Source organism: Cynocephalus volans, chromosome 10 (assembly GCF_027409185.1).
Source record: "Cynocephalus volans isolate mCynVol1 chromosome 10, mCynVol1.pri, whole genome shotgun sequence".
Classification (NCBI taxonomy): Eukaryota; Metazoa; Chordata; class Mammalia; order Dermoptera; family Cynocephalidae; genus Cynocephalus; species Cynocephalus volans.
This window is the reverse complement of record NC_084469.1, coordinates 57697427-57716419: the sequence shown is the minus strand read 5'-3', so window position 1 is coordinate 57716419 and position 18993 is coordinate 57697427. Positions and strand designations below refer to the sequence as shown.

At 55.7% G+C, this 18993-nt stretch overlaps 2 protein-coding genes across 2 annotated transcripts; both read left to right on the top strand.

The window, feature by feature from the left end:
* The first annotated feature begins 665 nt into the window (after nt 1-665).
* Nucleotides 666-10978, top strand: PRX (periaxin). Its single transcript, XM_063109896.1, has 6 exons — nt 666-725; nt 809-907; nt 1038-1163; nt 3235-3424; nt 6094-6290; nt 6928-10978. The coding sequence occupies exons 1-6, from the start codon at nt 666-668 to the stop codon at nt 10774-10776; spliced, it is 4521 nt and encodes a 1506-aa protein (XP_062965966.1). The 3' UTR covers nt 10777-10978.
* A 2455-nt stretch (nt 10979-13433) lies between these two features.
* HIPK4 (homeodomain interacting protein kinase 4) lies at nt 13434-18640 on the top strand. The gene is made up of 4 exons (XM_063112303.1): nt 13434-13898; nt 15310-15666; nt 16938-17786; nt 18461-18640. The coding sequence occupies exons 1-4, from the start codon at nt 13434-13436 to the stop codon at nt 18638-18640; spliced, it is 1851 nt and encodes a 616-aa protein (XP_062968373.1).
* Nucleotides 18641-18993: the final 353 nt, after the last annotated feature.

Here is an 18993-nt window from a genome sequence, read left to right as displayed (position 1 = left end):
GGGATCTTAACCCTTGACTTGGTGTTGTCAACACCACACTCTCCTGAGTGAGCCACGGGCCGGCCCCTTACCTAAGCCATTTCTGACCTGGGCAAGTGACTTCCCTTTCCCCAGCTTCAGGTGTCTCCTCTGTAATGGCCTCAATGATAGTACTGACCTCACAAGGCTGTTGCGAGGTCCACGTGCAATGACGCCTGTGGGGCATCTGACACCAGGTCAGGACCATAAGTTATTAGTAATCATAATAGCAAGTACTTATAAAGCGCCTATCACGTGGGTGGTACTTTGTATTTATTAGCTCTTTTGATCCTCACAACAGCCCTGTGAGGTAGATGCTCTTATTTTCCTCATTGTATAGACAAAGAAACTGAAACACAGAGAGGTGAGGTGATCTGCCCATGGGGAGTATATGGGAGTGCTTATAATTATTTTGTAATGAATCTGGCCCTCTCAGTGGGCCAAGGTGGTTGGTGCAGGGGCTCTGCTATCAGACAGGCCTAGGAGTCAGTTTTGGCTTTACTGTTTGTTGTCCAGCCGTGTCATCTTGGGTAAAGGTCTTCTGAACCTGTTTCCCCACTTGTACTATGGGTTGTGGTATTGACAGAGCTCAGAAAGGGTCTGGCACTCAGGATGCAATCAGTGGGTCTTAGCCAATAATACTACTCATGTTATTCTTCTTAGAGCCCCGGAACCAGGAGACCCGAGGAGCTGGAGGTGACGCTCAGGTGAGCATTGGCTGGTGCAACATGCCCTTTCCTACCCCTCCCTAGCTTGCCTGGAACCTCATGCCCCGGTCTCTCCTTGGCAGGCAAGAAGACCCCAGAGGAAGGGCGAGAGCCCTGCAGACATCTGTGCAGCACCTAGGGCTGGGCTCCTGTTAGGAGGGGGTGCCTGCGCCCAGGCAGTGGTGAGAGAACAGCTGGGGCTGTGGGGAGCCCAACTCATCTTCTGATACTCACTCTGACCTCCCTCCTCCCTAAGCCTGGCCTCCACCTCTCATCCTTTCTGGCCCTAAGCCTGCATCCCTGTCCCCACAGGCTCAGAGGCAGCTGCTCCATGCAGAACTGAAGCTGGTCCTGCAGCAGAAGGGAGAGAGAAAGCAGGAGCCTGGGGTCCAGGTGACTCCCAGCAGTGCCATGGAGGCCAGGAGCCGGAGTGCTGAGGTGAGTTCCCACATGTCCTGCAAGGGGAACTTGTGGGGCATGGGGAGGAGGGGGGCACAGATGGGCAGCAAGGAGACACTTTCTGGTTTCTCTGTGCCTCAGTCTCCCCATCTGTGAAATGGAAATAGCAACAGGGCCTATTTTAAGTGTCACTGTGAGGGAAAAAATGAACATATTTAAAGTGCATAGTGCAGCACCTGGAACAGATTAAGACTCAAAGCAGCTAATTCATTAATTCATTGGAGCATAAAGGAGTTACATTAATAATAAGCTTTAAAAATTCAGTAGAAACCCTTCATCAGTGTAGTGATTAAGGACATGGGCTTGGACTCATGGGCTCAAATCCCAACCCTACCACTTCAGTTATGCAGCCCTGGGCAGGTAGCCTCACCTCTTCCAGCCTTGGTTTCCCCATTGGCAAAATAGGGTAATGGTCCCCACTTCTGAGGGTTTTGAGGACTTGCACTTGGGCCACTTGCACAGAATCTGGCACTGAGGAAGACTCTTTGTTTTTATTTATTTATTTATTTATTTTATTTTTTTTTAAAGATGACCGGTAAGGGGATCTTAACCCTTGACTTGGTGTTGTCAGCACCACGCTCAGCCAGTGAGCTAACCGGCCATCCCTATATAGGATCTGAACCCGCGGCCTTGGTGTTATCAGCACCACACTCTCCCGAGTGAGCCACGGGCTGGCCTGAGGAAGACTCTTTGAATGTTAGCTGTTATCACTGTTAATTGAGACAGCATTGGCATTGACTATGTCCCACTGTATGCCAGGCACAAAATGGGTCGTCTGCTTTTACAGGAGCCAAGCTGAGGCAGGGGATAGTAGACAGGGGTAAAATGCAAGGAGGTTGGTGCTGATAGGATGGCCTACGGGTTCTGGAGTCATAGACTTAAGGCCAAGGCCCCACTGCTTAACTTGCTGTGTGGCTGGCTAAGCCAAAGGGTAGTGGTGATAGTCATGCTGTTCCCTGCTGCCCCTACCACAACTCTTCTCACCTTCCCACACTGCCCTGCCTAGCTCCCTAGTCCCTTGGAGCCACTGCTGTGGGGCATCTGGCCCAGACCTGCTTTCCCCTCTTGGAGCCCTGGGCTTAATTCCAGTTCGTGTTGGATTTGATGCTCTGACCATTGCAGCATCCCCTCGGATCCCTGCTGTTTCAAGTCTCAGCTCATAATCACACACTTTCCAGTACACTCATATTATCTTACCTTACAGTGTGTAAGTTCTCCCTGAGATACACAGCAGGTTGTATTCCTAGACAGAACCGAGTTCTCTCACTGCCTCTTAATGGGAAGCCCTGATGTGAATTCCACAGAGCGCTTCTGGGCTAATGCCAATCTACACCACTTACAGTAAATAGCAGAAATGCCATGTCTGCTGGTCCACAATTCATTACCCACGCACCCCCTACCCCCAATGGATTCCCTCTCCCGTGGGCGTTATGCAGGTCTTGAGGTCACAGAGTCCACAATAAAGCACAGTCTCACACACACTCAAGCCGGCAAGGAGGCGAATCCCACTTCCCATCTCCCCATACCACTTGGATTAAGGGTCTAGTTCTTTCCTTGGAATCCCACCCTTAACCCCACCCCTTGTTCTGCTGTTATTAAAGCCCCTCCCCATAGCTGAATCCCGCCCTTAGAATATGGGTCTCCGCCCCTATTCCAAATAAATCTCTCATAAACTCCGGCCACACCCGTCTCATATTTTTGGTACTCTTCTAGACCTCACTTGGCCCCTCCTTTCTGGCCTATGCTCTCTGACCCCCCCGCTAGACCCTACCCAACTGGCCACGCCCCCATTACCCAGCCCAGCGTTTCAGTCACAAGTCAGCTGCCGCTGGCAACCCAGGGGACTCAGAGAAAACAGCACGCGGGCCGAACTGTTTAACCGATCCGCGGGTCCTAGAGGGAGCCGCGCGCGCCTGCTTAATGGGGACATGCCAGAGTGGGTGGGCCCGGACATCCTGCCTGGGCCGTGCTGAGGGGCGTGTGTCCCGAGGACCCGTTTAAGAGCCACTTTTAAGCGCGATGGCGGGCTCTGGGCGAGGTCCGGTCCTAGCTCCCCATAGCGACCCCTCGCCGCCGTTCGCAGGAGCTGAGGCGAGCGGAGTTGGTGGAGATCATCGTGGAGACCGAGGCACAGACCGGAGTCACCGGCATCAACGTAGCGGGCGGCGGCAAAGAAGGAATCTTCGTCCGCGATTTGCGAGAGGATTCACCCGCAGCCAGGAGCCTCAGCCTGCAGGAAGGTGGGCGGAGCCTGGCTAAGAAGCTGGGCTGACCCGCGGGGGCGGGATTAGGAATCTGCCCAAGGTTCGGGAGTCGAGGCGTGGCCGACCACCAGTTGGCGGGGTTAAGGGCTTGGGGCGGGCTTTGTTTGTTGGCCTTGTGGTTGTTCAGAGCGGGCTCTGGAGGTTCATTGTCTGGGTTCAAATCCCAGATACCCTGTTTACTAGCTTGTGATCTTTCTGTGCCTCAGTTTTCTCATCTCTAAAATGGGAATAATTCTAGTACTGACCTCATGGGGTTATTATGTACGTAGATTAAATGAGTCAGTATTTGAAGACACTTAACACATAGCTAAGTGGCACATAGTAAGCACTATGTAAGTGCTAGTTAATGTTTTTGTTGTTGGGGTAGGAGAAAAAGGGCGGAGTTAACAAATTGGAGGGCGTGGGGAGTGGAACTTAGTAAATAGGGATGTTTTAGGAAACATGGATGAAGGTGATGTGATTTATTCATGCAACAACTATTAAGTGCCTTCTATTTCAGACATTATTTTAGGTCCTTGGGCTACAGCAGTGAACAAAACAGACAACAGTCCCTGCACTTATGGAGCTTACATAGTGGGGAGATATATATTTAAACAAATAAGTAAAATACCCAGTAAATTAAAAGGCAATATGTGCTGCAGATGCTAGAAGGAAAGCGGTATTTTTAAACAGGGTGGGCTAGGAAGGGTCAAAGGCTGAAGGAAGTAAGAAAAAAAACTATGTGGCCATCTGGAAGAGAATTCCAGGCAGCGGGAACAGCCAGTGCAAATGCCCCAAGGTGGGAGAGTGCCTAGCTTATTTGAGAAACAGCAAAGAAGCCAGTGTGGATGCAGTAGAATTAGTGAAAAGGAGAGTAAGAGATGAGGTCAGTAAGGTAAGGGGAAGGGCAAGTTTAAAGGGTCTTATAGGTGGGCCGGCCTGTGGCTCATTCGGGAGAGTGTGGTGCTGACAACACCAAGATTGCGGGATCAGATCCCATATAGGGATGGCCGGTTAGCTCACTGGGTGAGCGTGGTGCTGACAACACCAACTCAAGGGTTAAGATCCCCTTACCGGTCATCTTTTAAAGATAAATAAATAAATAAAAATAAAGCATCTTATAGGGCACGGTGAGGATTTTGGCTTTTATCCTGTGAGGGTTGTGAGCAGAGGAGGAACATGGACTGTTTTGAACTGTTGCATTAACAGTAAGACTGTAGGGGCACAGGGCTGGAAGCAGGGACATCAACAAGGTGGCTACTGTGATTATCCAGGTAAGGAATAGTAATGCCGAGGACCAAAACAGTGTTGTTGGAGGTGAAGAGAAGGATTTGGAGTCTGGATATATTTTGGAGGAGATCCTTCTTGACTGGATATAGAGTTGCCGAGGATGCGTCCAGGAATTTTTGACCTGAGGATGGAGTTGCTAGTTCCACATAAGGGGGACACCGGGGCTGGCACTCGTTTGGAGAAGAAAGACCAGGAGTGCAGTTTGTATCTGTTAAATGAAAGGTGCCTGTTGAACACCCAGGCAGGGATATGGAGCAGCAGTTGGATATATGAGTCTAGGGTTGACGGGGAGTTCTGGGCTGGAGAGATAACTTGGGAGTTGTCAGCAGATTTATGATCTTTAAACTCCTGGGCCTGGATGAACTTCCCAAGAATTCCCAAGGGGTGAGTGTAACATGTAGATGGAGAAGAGTAGAAGTCTGAGGCCTGAGCCCTGGGGAAGTGTGTCTTTAGGAGGTCAAGGAGATGGGAAGGAACCATCCATGGAGGCTGAGAAGAAACCTCCAGAGGAGTTCCAGATGGCGTGGCATCCTGGAAGCCAAGAGAAGCAAGTGGATGAAGGAGTGAGAGTGAAGTTGGGTCAAATGCTGAGTGTTCCAAGCAGATAGAGTTTGGGACTTGGCCATTGAAGGTTACTGCCTGGGATCTTGCCAGGAGCAGTTCAGGTGTGTGTATGTGTGTGGCAGGGGTCGGGGTCGGAAGTGCGATTGCAGAAGTGGAAATAATGCAGCTAGACAACTCAATACATTTTGCTGCCAGGGTGAACAGATTAATGGGGCGGGAGCTCTGGGGCACTGAGGTCAAGAAAACCTGTTTTATGGTAGAAACAAGAGCATGTTTATAATGTGAAGACAGGGGCAAACTGATATTATGGGAAGAGAGGGAAGAATTGCTGGAGGATGTCCCTGGGAAGGTGGTGGAGGGATTGACTTGAGCGAGGCGATAGTTCATCCCTAGGAACAGGAGGGAGAGTGAAGTAAATCGCCACCGGAGCAGGGCGGTGACTAGGACGGTGTGGGAGCTTCTGGAAGTTACCTTTTCATTCTGTTCTCTCAGTAAAGGAAACAAAGTCAGTGTCCGAAATGTGGGGATGGGGTGGGGGAGTAGAAAGGCAATGGGCGTGGCCTGAGTGGGCCTAGATTGGTTCAGTGCGGGAGAGGGGCGGAGCGGAGCTAATACCACGGGGCGGGGCTTTGTTCTTAGGTGGCGGGATCTCAGACAGGGCAGAACTTTGCGTCGCAAGCCTGCGCTCGGGGATAGGCTGGGCCAAACATTTGGGCGGGGCCTCACCACTCTGGCTTCAAGGAAGTGGGCGGAACCAGGCTTGGGCAGAGCCGAGAGATGCCCACGCCCCGCCACCTCCACCTCGCCTGCAGGGGACCAGCTGCTGAGCGCCCGCGTGTTCTTTGAAAACTTCAAGTACGAGGACGCACTACGCCTGCTGCAATGCGCGGAGCCTTACAAGGTCTCCTTCTGCCTGAAGCGCACTGTGCCCACCGGGGACCTGGCGCTGCGGCCCGGGACCGTGGCCGGCTACGAGATCAAGGGCCCGCGGGCCAAGGTGGCCAAGCTGGTACGCGTGCTTAGCCCGGTCCGGGCCCTGGATTGCCCCAGCGATCCTGTCTCTGCGCCGTGAGCCTCACTCCCCGCCACGTGGGCCAGCCTTGCCCTCTGTCTTGTCACTAACGCACGCTAATCCCACCCCCACCCCTTGTTTTCTGCCCCTAAGCTCCTCCTGGGGAGGGGGACCCACCCACCCCAGACCAGAGCCCTCTCCCACCTAGAAGAGGCATCCCCATTATCGGAACCAGGGTTCCTAGGGGTCCTGAACCAATGTACTGGGAACCAGGGAGTTCAGGTTTCAGCCTGAGTGCTGCTTAATTACGGCTGAGTGACCCTGGACAAGATTTTTTCCATCCCTGAGCCTCAGTTTCCCCACCTCCAAAATGAGGGTGTTGGGGAAAATCCTGGATGAGGACCTAGAAGTCTTGGGTCCAGTTCCTATATTCCTGTTGACTCACTGTGAGATTCTAAATGAATATCTTTTCTTCCCCGGCAGTAATGGTGTTTGGAAGTGGGGATGGTGTTTGGGGACAAAAAAACTTGACCCAACACATTCCCAGCCTGGTGCAACACCAGGTGGGGCTCTTCCTGTCCACTCCTGACCTCCCACTGTCACACCGCCTCCTGCCTCTCTCCTCTCTCCCCAGAACATCCAGAGTCTGTCCCCTGTGAAGAAGAAGAAGATGGTGGTGGTGCCCGGGGCCCTGGGGGCCCCTGCAGACCTGGCCCCTGTTGACGTCGAGTTCTCCTTTCCCAAGTTCTCCCGTCTGCGTCGGGGCCTCAAAGCTGAGGCTGTCAAGGGTCCTGTCCCAGCCGCCCCTGTCCGCCGGCGCCTCCAGCTGCCTCGGCTGCGTGTACGAGAAGTGGCTGAAGAGGCCCAGGCAGCCCGACTGGCTGCTGCTGCTCCTCCCCCCAGGAAGGCCAAGGTGGAGGCTGAGGTGGCAGCAGGAACCCGTTTCACAGCCCCCCAAGTGGAGTTGGTTGGGCCCCGGCTGCTGGGTGCCGAGGTGGGTGTCCCCCAGGTCTCAGTCCCTAAGGTGGTCCCCTCAGCAGAAGCAGCTGGTGGCTTTGCCCTCCACCTGCCAACCCTTGGTCTAGGAGCCCCAGCTGCACCTGCTGTGGAGCCCCCCGCCATAGGGATCCAGGTTCCCCAAGTGGAGCTGCCCACTTTACCCTCACTTCCCACTCTGCCCACACTTCCCTGCCTGGAGACCCGGGAAGGGGCTGCAGTGGTGACAGTGCCCACCTTGGATGTGGTAGTGCCTACTGTGGGGGTGGACCTTGCCTTGCCAGGCAAAGAGGTGGAGGCCCGTGGAGAGGTGCCTGAGGTGGCCCTGAAGATGCCCCGCCTCAGTTTCCCCCGCTTTGGGGCTCGAGCAAAGGAAGTTGCTGAGGCCAGGGTGGTCAAGGTCAGCCCCGAGGCCAGGGCTAAGGGTCCCAGACTTCGAATGCCCACCTTTGGGCTTTCTCTCCTGGAGCCCCGGCCTGCTGCCCCTGAAGCTGTTGTTGAGAGCAAGCTGAAGCTGCCCACTATCAAGATGCCCTCCTTTGGCATTGGAGTTTCAGGGCCTGAGGTCAAGGTGCCCAAAGGGCCTGAAGTGAAGCTCCCCAAGGCCAAGGCCGCTGATATCAAACTCCCAAAAGTGCCAGAGTCGGCCCTTCCAGATGTGCGACTCCCAGAGGTGCAGCTCCCAAAAGTGTCAGAGATGAAACTCCCAAAGGTGCCGGAGATGGCTGTGCCAGAAGTACGTCTTCCAGAGGTGCAGCTGCCGAAAGTCCCAGAAATGAAAGTCCCTGAGATGAAGTTCCCTGAGATGAAACTCCCAAAGGTGCCTGAGATGAAACTCCCTGAAATGAAACTCCCGAAGGTACCTGAGATGGCTGTACCTGATGTGCACCTCCCAGAGGTGCAGCTGCCGAAAGTCCCAGAGATGAAAGTCCCTGAGATGAAGTTCCCTGAGATGAAACTCCCAAAGGTGCCTGAGATGAAACTTCCTGAATTGAAACTCCTTGAGGTGCCCGAGATGGCTGTACCTGACGTCCACCTCCCAGATGTGCAGCTGCCGAAAGTTCCAGAGATGAAACTCCCGAAGATGCCCGAGATGGCTGTACCTGACGTCCACCTCCCAGATGTGCAGCTGCCGAAAGTTCCAGAGATGAAACTCCCGAAGATGCCCGAGATGGCTGTGCCCGACGTGCACCTCCCAGAAGTGCAGCTACCGAAAGTTGCTGAGATGAAACTCCCGAAGATGCCCGAGGTGGCTGTGCCTGATGTGCACCTCCCAGAGGTGCAGCTTCCAAAAGTCTCAGAGGTGAAACTCCCCAAGGTGCCCGAGATGGTTGTGCCTGATGTGCACCTCCCAGAGGTGCAGCTGCCAAAGGTGTCAGAGGTTCGGCTGCCAGAAATGCAAGTGCCAAAGGTCCCAGATGTGTGTCTTCCAAAGGCACCAGAGGTTAAGCTGCTCAAGGCTCCAGAGGCGCAGATAAAAACTGCTGGGGCAGAGAAAGCAGAGGAGATGGAGTTTGGCTTCAAGATGCCCAAGATGACTATGCCCAAGCTAGGGAGGGCAGGGTCCCCGTCACTAGGCAAGCCAAGTGCTGAGATCTCGGGGAAACTGGTGGCACTTCCCTGTCTGCAGCCAGAGGTGGGTGGTGAGGCTCGTGTGGGTATCCCCTCTCTCACTCTGCCCTCAGTGGAGATAGACCTGCCAGGGGCCTTTAGCCTGGAGGGGCAGGTCCAAGCAGCTGAAGTGGGCAAGGTGGAGCAGGCAGAGGGCCCTGTGGTGGCAGGGATCGGGGAAGTGGGCTTCCGAGTGCCCTCTGTTGAGATCGTCACTCCACGTCTGCCCACAGTGGAAGTTGAGGAAGGGCGGCTAGAGATGATGGAGGTGAAAGTCAAGCCCTCTTCCAAATTCTCCCTGCCCAAGTTTGGACTCTCAGGGCCAAAGATGGCCAAGGCAGAGGCTGAGGGGGTTGGGCAAGCCACCAAGGTGAAGGTGTCCAAGTTTGCCATCTCACTCCCCAAGGCTCGGGTGGGGACCGAGGCTGAGATCAAAGGGACAGGGGAAGCAGGTCTACTGCCTGCCCTTGATCTGTCCATCCCACAGCTCAGCCTGGATGCCCATCTGCCCACAGGCAAGGTGGAACTGGCAGGGGCTGATGTCAAGCTCAAGGGGCCCAGGTTTGCTCTGCCCAAGTTTGGGGTCAGAGGCCGGGACACTGAGGTGGGAGAACTAGTGCCAGGGGTGGCTGAGTTGGAGGGCAAAGGTTGGAGCTGGGATGGGAGGGTAAAGATGCCCAAGCTGAAGATGCCCTCCTTTGGACTGGTTCGAGGGAAGGAAGTGGAAGTCCAGGGTGGGCGCATCAGCCCAGGGGGGAAGCCCGAGTCCGCAGCTGGTCAGCTTAAGATCCCTGAAGTGGAGCTGGTCACGCTGGGGGCCCAGGAGGAAGGAAGGGCAGAGGAGGCAGTGGCCATCAGCAAAATGCACCTTTCCGGTCTGCAGGTGTCCACAATCAGGCAGGTGGTCACTGAAGGCCATGAAGGGGGGCTGAGAGTGCCTCCACTGGGCATCTCACTGCCCCAGGTAGAGCTGACTGGCTTTGGCGAGACATCTGCCCTCGGGCAGGAGGCTGGGAGTGCAGCCCCTTCAGCAGAAGGAATAGCAGCCTACAAGGTCCACGTGCCTCAAGTGACCCTGTCTCTGCCTGGAGCTCAAGTGGCGGGTGGTGAGCTGTTGGTGGGCGAGGGTGTCTTCAAGATGCCAACTGTGACAGTACCCCAGCTCGAGCTGGACGTGGGGCTGAGCCGTGAGGCGCAGGCTCATGAGGCCGCCACCGGCGAAGGTGCGCTGAGGCTGAAGTTGCCCACACTGGGGGCCACAGCGGGGGCTGAGGGGGCTGAGGACCAGCCCCCAGGGGCTGAGCGCACCTTCCACCTCTCGCTGCCCGATGTGGAGCTCTCGCCACCTGCTGTGGGCAGCCATGCTGAGTACCAGGTGGCAGAGGGTGAGGGGGATGCTGGACACAAGCTCAAGGTGCGGCTGCCCCGGTTTGGCCTGGTGCGGGCCAAGGAGGGGGTTGAGGAGGGTGAAAAGGCCAAGAGCCCAAAGCTCAGGCTGCCTCGAGTGGGCTTCAGCCAAAGTGAGATGGTCACTGGAGAAGGGTCCCCCAGCCCTGAGGAGGAGGAAGAGGAGGGCAGTGGGGAAGGGGCCTCAGGACGCCGGGGCAGGGGTCGGGTCCGCTTGCCCCGTGTGGGCCTGGCAGCCCCTTCTAAAACCTGTAGGGGACAGGAGGGTGAGGCAGCCCCCAAGTCCCCTATGGGGGAGAAGTCACCCAAGTTCCGCTTCCCCAGGGTGTCCTTAAGCCCCAAGGCCCAGGGTGGGAGTGGGGACCGGGAAGAGGGTGGATTCAGGGTCCGGCTGCCCAGCGTGGGGTTTTCGGAGACGGGGGCTCCAGGCCCCACCAGGATGGAGGGGGCTCAGGCTGCTGCCGTCTGAAACCCCTCGGCAGATGGAGACTCTCCTCCTGTCTTCCCATCACCTCTCCCCCTTGTTTTGTGTGTGAGATAACTAGCACTAACCCTAAGAGGGCCGGGAGGTTGGCGACTGACCAGGGCAGGGGCGGGGAGGCCTGTGCCTGTCTCACTGGCAGAAGAGCCTGTATCACGCCAAGCCATGTGAATAAAATAATCCTGAGGTAGCTATGTGTTCAGTCTCTTCTGTGTGTGTGTGTGTGTGTGAGTGTGTGTGTGTGTGTGGTGGTGGCGTATGGGGTCCAGAGAAGGAGAGAAAGGAGTCCCCAAGAAGGAGGTTCTAGGGAACACTTGAGCCTGGCCTAAGGGGAGCCTCTAATGTGAGGGGAGAAACAGGCTACCCCTGGTCTGAGAAGAGTCAGGGTAGCCTTGGGGTAGGCCCCAGTGAGAGGGGGACTTGCCCCAGCCCTGCAGAATTCCCAGGGGCCTTTGAAGAGGACTCTGGGAAGTTCCCCAGCCAGAGCACAGCTGCAGGACCCCTCTGCTGGGGAGCCTACCTGTCCTGGGGGACCCACTCCCACCAAGATGATTGCTACCCACCTGCCCTCCGGTGGGGAGGAGCACCTCTGTGCATCCTGGCCTTCCCTTTCCTGTCTGGCTGGTTTGACTGCCTGTCCACCACAGCCCCGCCCAGGAAGGTCCCTCCTGGTCCCCTCTTCAGGATTGTGGGTTCAGAACCTCCACCTCAGACACTTGGCTGCCTCTTAGGACTAGGCTCTAGGGTCCTCAGCACCTTTCAGTGCTGGGCCTCAGCTCTAAGGGACCATGGGCCATCCATCCCCCCACCCCATCCCCACTCAGGATCTACCCCCAGGTCCTCCCTAAGGCCCCCAGGCTCCCCCATGTCTCTCTGTGATGTCCCACACTGTATTAAGGAGACTCATTGTCCAGTCTGAAGTCTCCTCAGAGGGCCCCCCATCTGCCCCTCTACTCTCTTCAAATCTTCCCCCTCCCATGTTAGAGGATGAGGGGCACAGACCCCTACTGACTTCAGCCCCATCACGCATTTTTCTTTGTCCCCACCAAACATGACAGGAGTTATCTACACTCATGGTGCATGCCCCCTGCCCAACCCCACAGCATTTGGGGTATTCCTCCCATCTGGGCTGGTCCATCAGTGTCAGAAGTGACCTCTCTGTGGCCATGCCCAAGGATTTCCTCTGTCTCCCTTGTCCTGGCTTCTCAGGCTCCTTCCTTCTTCCTGACACTCTCTCTCTCTCTTCCCCATTCCCCTCTCTTTGTGCTCCTTGGGTCCTCAGGGCCCCTCCCTCGTCCACCCCCATGCCCTCCCTGGGCTATGTTACCCTCCCGTGTGGCTTCCATGCTTCACCCCTGTGCTGACAACTCTCACACTGTCTCCTGATTCACCTGGTCCACCTGAGGATCCAGTGGCCTCTGCACACCTCCCCATGTCTCCTGGGCACCAGGAGGTTGTATGGGGTGGTGTTTCAGAGTTTGGCTATAGAGCCAGACTGCTCAGGGTCAAAGCCTGTCTCTGGCACCCAGCTGGGTGATCTTAAGCATTTAAAAAATTTTTTCATGACTTGATTTTCTCTTCCATAAAATTCCTACTTCTTATGCTGTGACGATGAAATAAAACTTCTGAAACACTCAATAAGTGTTTCAATGTTTTGATGTTAAATTTCCTAATCTTAGAATCTTCTCCTCCAAACTGCTCTTTGTCCATGTCCCCTTCTCAGGGACTGCCTCCTCTTTACCCAGACCAGAGGCCTGGGCCTTGTCCTGGAGAGCAGTCCTTTTCCTCCCCAACCTGTCAGTCCTATGGCCTGTCCTCCAGGCCTTCTGAGTGTCTCTTCCACCTGCCTTCTCAACCCCTCCCTAACCTCTTCCACCTAGGCCCTGTCCTGGCCTCCATTCCAGGCTTGGGGCCTCCACTCTTGCCCACTCCAAGGCACCCTTCTTCACACAGTAGTTCTCTGACACTCAGATCTGACCCTGCTCTCCCTTGCTCAAAGCCTTACTGTGGCTCCCCAGTGCCCTCAGAACAAAGTCCAAACTCCTTAGCCCGGCATTTAGGGCCTTTTACAACCTGGCATCTGCCCAGCTGCACCTCCTCCGCAGCAGCCACAGACAAGGCAGGTGTTTTCTGAACACAGACACATACACACATTCTCCCCAGCTCGAAAAGTCTGCCTTTCCTTACCTCTGCCTGGAGGTACGTCCCCATTCCTGTATGCCCAAGGTCCACCATCAGACTCCCCTCTCAGTTGACCCTTCAACTGTCAGGCCTCTCCAGGGTTCCACCACTGGGTGGGGGAGGGGGCCTGGCCCTGCCTGGCACCCGCCCCCCATTCCAGCCAGTGGTTCAGGTCTCCGACAACAGAACCAGAACCACTCAGTAACGCTGGAACCCATTCGAGGGGGCCTGGGGCCCCTCATCCCAAGCCAAGAGGGCTTTGGGGGAGGGGTGCAGCCCTTGGCTGACTCGTCGTGTGGTCAAGGGGGCTGGGGGTTGCCAGGGAGGTGGGGGCCAACCTCATAGGAGGAGGCACGAGTGTGGTTCTCTTTCCCCCGCTGGGGGTGCTGTGGGGCCGGCGGCAGGGTAGGAGGCCTCGGTGGCAGAGCCTGTGGTGCTGGGCAGTGTCTGGCAGCAGGGGCACCATGGGCACCATCCAGTCGGAGACCGACTGTTATGACATCATTGAGGTGCTGGGCAAGGGCACCTTCGGGGAGGTGGCCAAGGGCTGGCGACGAAGCACAGGCGAGATGGTGGCCATCAAGATCCTCAAGAATGACGCCTACCGCAACCGCATTATCAAGAATGAACTAAAGCTGCTGCGCTGCATGAGGGGCCTGGACCCAGAGGAGGCCCACGTTATCCGCTTCTTGGAGTTCTTCCATGATGCTCTCAAGTTCTACCTGGTCTTTGAGCTGCTAGAGCAAAACCTTTTCGAGTTCCAGAAGGAGAACAACTTTGCGCCCCTCCCTGCCCGCCACATCCGTACAGTCACCCTGCAGGTGCTCAGAGCCCTGGCCCGGCTCAAGGAGCTGGCCATCATCCACGCCGATCTCAAGCCTGAGAACATCATGCTGGTGGACCAGACTCGCTGCCCCTTCAGGGTCAAGGTGAATATGGCTGTCCAGGGTGGCAGCTCCCTCAGCTCTGGATGCTCTTCCGACACTGAGGTCTCCCTCACACTGTCTGTGATGCCCCTCCTCACCTCCTGGACTTGAAATCCTCCCCATATCCCTATCCCAATTCTGAGATGCTCTACATCCCAGACCTGAGGTCTCTCCCATGCCCCCTCCAGTCCCTAAGGTCTCCCTGTCCTCTTCCATTCTCAGCTCATCTCCTCTGGACTAGTCCTGTCTTTGGGGGGCTGACATTATAGTGGGGGAGACAGTCACCAAGATAAATGAGTAAAATACAGCATGTGAGTGACAAGGAGAAAAGACAAAGCGGGAAGGAGGAGGATGTGGGGTGTTGATTGGGGGTGGTGGTCCTGATGAGGAAAATTTTAGATGCACTGGTCAGGGAGGCCTCACTGAGACAGTGACATTTGAGGGAAGTCCTGAAGGAGGGAGAGAGCTGTGTAGAAATCTGGGGGAAGAGCATCCAGGCAGCAGGAACAGCCAGTGAAAGGCCCTTAGGTCGGAACGTGCTGAGTGTATGTATTTGAGGAACACTGAGTAAGACTGTGCGGCTGAAGCAGAATGAATGGGGCAAAGAGGGAAGGATGGGATGGTCAGGAGCAGCCTCACAGATGAGTGACATTAGAGTAAAGACCTGAAGGAGAGAGGGAGGGAGCCGTGTGGACATGTGGGGGAAGAGCATTCCAGGCAGCGGGAGTAGCCAGGGCAAAGGCCTTGAGCTGGGAACACGTCTGGCTCATTCAAGGAACAGTGAGGAGACCCATGTAGCTGGAGGAGGTGAGTGAGGGGGAAAGTGGGAAGAGATGAGGGCAGAGAGGTGACTGGGGCAGGTTGCTGGAGACTCGTGGGCCACAGTGAGGACTTGGGCTTTTATCACAGGATGTGGTTGTGAGCTGGGGAAGGACATGATCTGACTCCGGTGATTACAGGATCCATCTGGATGCATGAGGGATAGACTGGGGGGCAGAGAGGAGCAGCAGGGAGACCAGCAAGGAGGCCCCTACTATAGACTAGGGGACAGACAATGGGGGCTAGGACTAGGGTGGGGGCTGTGGACGGGATGCAGAAGGGGCAGATTCTGGATCGGTTTAGAAAGGAAAGCCAATAAGATTTGCTGATGGGCAAGGTGTGGGGTGAGTGAGAAAGAGAGGGGTCCGATCCTTCATAAATTCTCGTGGAAAGAGAGACAGAGAGGGCCAGACACAAACCAGAGAGAAAGAGTGGAAGAGACAGAGATAGGGACATAAACAAGAGATAAAGACTCACAGATACAGAGTCAGATGACAGATGCATAAAGACACCAGGTGAAACTTACCTGGGGAGGTCTGAATTGGCTGGCCCTGCTGCTCAGCCTGCCCACCGCCCCTCTTCCCCAACCCCACAGGTGATCGACTTCGGCTCGGCCAGCATTTTCAGCGAGGTGCGCTACGTGAAGGAGCCATACATCCAGTCGCGCTTCTACCGGGCCCCCGAGATTCTGCTGGGGCTGCCCTTCTGTGAGAAGGTGGATGTGTGGTCACTGGGCTGTGTCATGGCTGAGCTGCACCTGGGCTGGCCCCTCTACCCGGGTAACAACGAGTACGACCAAGTGCGCTATATCTGTGAGACCCAGGGCCTGCCCAAGCCCCATCTGCTGCATGCTGCCCGCAAGGCCCACCACTTCTTCAAGCGCAACCTCCACCCTGATGCCACCAACCCCTGGCAGCTCAAGTCCTCGGCTGACTACCTGGCTGAGACCAAGGTAGGGTGGCAGGTGGGGTGAGGGCAGTCAGTGTGAAAGCTGCTACGTCAAGAATAATCTAGGTTATGCTGGCCAGCTAGCTCAGTTGGTTAGAGTGTGGTGCTGATAATGCCAAGGTTCAGAGTTCAATCACTGTACTGGCCAGCTCCCCCCACCCCCCCAAAAAAACCTACCAGAAATCTAGGTTAGACATTTATTTCTTTATTTTTATTTTTTTAAAAGATGACTGGTAAGGGGATCTTAACCCTTGACTTGGTGTTGTCAGCACCATGCTCTCCCATGAGAGCTAACCAGCCATCCTATATAGGGATCCGAACCCGTGGCCTTGGTGTTATCAGCACCACACTCTCCCAAGTGTGCCATGGGCCAGCCCTTAGGTTAGACCTTTAGACCTCAGGGAAGGTTGGGGGCCATCTCTTGGGGGTGTCACAGAAAGAAAGATCTGGGTGAGACCAAAGGTGGGACTGGAATCTTGAGGGTCAGCTCTGGGGGCTACTGCAGCAAGACACATCTGGGGAGACTACTTGGAGGACTGAAAGTTTGGAGGTCAGACACAAGAGCTGCTGTAGCAAGAGGGATCTGGGTTATACTGCAAATGTGACAGAAAGATTAGAGCAGTTTCTCTGCCAACTTCAGCTCTGGGGTCAGCAACTTGTGCAACACGAGGGATCTGGGTTAGAACACAGAGAAAATGTGAGGTCTGGGGTTGGGTGTGAGAGTTGCAGCAGAAAGAAGGAGCTGAGACCCCAGGTAGAACTAGAAGTTTAGAGCAACCTGTCTGCTACCTCCATGGCTGTGGTCACCAAACCTGTGTAGCAGGAGAGTATGGGTTAGACAGCAGAGGGGACTAGAAGTTTAGGGCTTGAGCTTTCACAGCAAGAAGGTCTGGGTTTGACCACTGGGAGGCCTGCAGGGCTGGGATGAAGTGTGGAAGCTGCGCCAGCAAGAGGGATCTGGATTTGATTCCAGGGAAAACTAGAGGTTTAGAGCAGCCCCTATGCCAGCTGCTGATAGGGGCTGGACCTACAACTCCCAGGAGGACTGGAGGTGTGGCGTGAAGTGTGGAACTTGGGTTAGTGAGAGCTCCGGGTTAGACTAAAGGTGGTCTGCTGTAAGGGATCAGGTGTGGCCCTCCCAGCAGCAAGAGAGCTCCAAGTCAGATCATGGTCAGAACTGGAAGTCGGGGTTCACATGTGGGTCCCAGAGCAGGAGTGTCAGGCGGGCCCTGCTTGTGAACACATGTCAACTCTGTGCCTCCCATGCCATACCAGGTGTGTCCACTGGAGCGCCGCAAGTACATGCTCAAGTCATTGGACCAGATCGAGACAGTGAATGGCGGTGGAGGAGCCAGTCGGCTGAGCTACTCGGACCGGGAGGTAATGGCCGAGCATGCTGACCTCAAGAGCATGGTAGAGCTGATCAAGCGCATGCTGACATGGGAGTCGCATGAACGCATCAGCCCCAGCGCAGCCCTGCGCCACCCCTTCGTGTCCATGCAGCAGCTGCGCAGCGCCCACGAGACCACTCACTACTACCAGCTCTCTCTGCATGGCTGCCGCCTCTCGCTGCAGGTGCAGAGCAAGCCACCCGCACCCGTTGTGACTGCCACAGAAGATGGGCCCCCTTACTACCGTCTGGCTGAGGAGGAGGAGGCGATGGGCATAGGCAGTGTGGCAGGCAGAGGGCCCTTCTTCCAAGAGGAGAAGGTGCCAGGCATGCAAAGAGCCATCGACCAGCTGGATGACCTGAGTCTGCAGGAGGCAGGCCATGGGCTGTGGGGTGAGACTCGCGCTGATGTGGCCTCTAACACGCTGGCACCACTCAAGGCAGCCACTTCTGGCCTCCGGGTACCTGACCTGGGCCCTGAGCCCATTCTGGCTTTCTATGGCAGCCGCCTGTCTGGCCGCTACAAGGCCCGCAAGCCACCCTCAGGCTCCAAGTCTGACTCCAACTTCAGCAACCTCATCCGGCTGAGTCAGGCCTCACCTGAGGATGATGGTCCCCGCCGGGACAGTGGCTGGGAGGAAGGAGAGCGCTGCAGGGCCTCTGCTGAGCCGCCTGCCATCCCACAGCGGGATGGGGATGGGCCCAACATCAAGGATATGAACATGGACACTGAGGTAAGCCAGATGGGTGGGCAGGGTGCAGGGGGTGTTGGGATCAGGGCCTCCCATAGCACTCCCTCCAGGGTGGGCGCACCGTGAACCAGGCCTTGCCTCACACATCTGTATGCCTGCAGCTGGCTCAGGGACCAGCACACACAATCCCATCCTCGGGATGTGATAAGGCTCAGCACATGCTATTCCATATTCAGGATTTAATAAGGATTTCACTTGGGAGAGTGCAGTGCTGGTAACACCAAGGTCAGGGGTTTGGATCCCTGCACCAGCCACAACAACCAAAAAAAAAAAAAAAAAAAAATTAGGATTTGATAAGGCTCAGCACACAATAATCCATATTCAGGATATAATTAGGATTTGATAAGGCTCAGCACACAATAACCCATGTTTAGGATAAAAGGTCCAGCTCATACTAACCTTCCCTTACTATGTGATAAGGCTCAGCACACACTAATACCCTCAGGACCTCAGGAGATGATAGGGCTTAGACCGTACTAACCTACCTCCAGGGTGTTACTAAAACTCAGCGCACAGTAATCAACTGCCAGGAAGTGATAAAAGCCCAGCACTGGATAAGGCCTTGGCACGTGTTCACCCACCCTCAGGAAGATGTGAAAGGCTTGGCAGGCACTAGCACCTCTTGGCTGATGCCCCTCTCTTCTCCTCTCCCACAGAAGTCAGGCTCTGAGCTCTTTGACCCCAGCAGCTCTCCTGGAGAATGGCTGAGTGAGCCAGACTGGACCCTGGAAGGCGTCAGGGGGCCACGGGCTCAAGGGCTCCCACCTCGGCACCCCCACCCACGTGGTCTGCCCCGGGCCCCCAGCTTTCTGCAGCACGTTGGTGGGCACCACTGATGGTGATCCTACCCCTGCCCATCACTGGGGGCTGCGCTAGCTGGGCTGGCATCCTTTGTCAACCTGAACTGCCCCTCAGAGCCATTCCCAGAACCTATATTCTTACAGAAAGATAGTTATCCAGAAATTTCCCTTTCCCACCCTTCCACAGCGCATGCCTGCACACACACCTCGAACACAGGAGGGCCTTGGGGTCTGGCCAGCGGCCCCCTGGGCCAGAGCGATGGCAGGAAGGGGCTGCAACCTGCTGGCTCTGAGCCCACCCTTGGCCCTGTTGCCTCTGCCTATTTCAATAAAGAACTGTTCAGCAGTCCTGCCTCATGCCTGTTCTCATGGCTTGAGGCCTGGCCCTG

Bases quoted from the DNA above. Each gene is read 5' to 3' on its own strand.
- PRX (XM_063109896.1), top strand. From the start codon at position 666: ATGTTATTCTTCTTAGAGCCCCGGAACCAGGAGACCCGAGGAGCTGGA. The intron at 908-1,037 runs GTGAGAGAACAG...CTGTCCCCACAG, and splicing joins GTGCCTGCGCCCAGGCAGTG to GCTCAGAGGCAGCTGCTCCA. The intron at 1,164-3,234 runs GTGAGTTCCCAC...GTCCGGTCCTAG, and splicing joins CCAGGAGCCGGAGTGCTGAG to CTCCCCATAGCGACCCCTCG.
- HIPK4 (XM_063112303.1), top strand. From the start codon at position 13,434: ATGGGCACCATCCAGTCGGAGACCGACTGTTATGACATCATTGAGGTG. The intron at 13,899-15,309 runs GTGAATATGGCT...CCAACCCCACAG, and splicing joins GCTGCCCCTTCAGGGTCAAG to GTGATCGACTTCGGCTCGGC. The intron at 15,667-16,937 runs GTAGGGTGGCAG...ATGCCATACCAG, and splicing joins ACTACCTGGCTGAGACCAAG to GTGTGTCCACTGGAGCGCCG.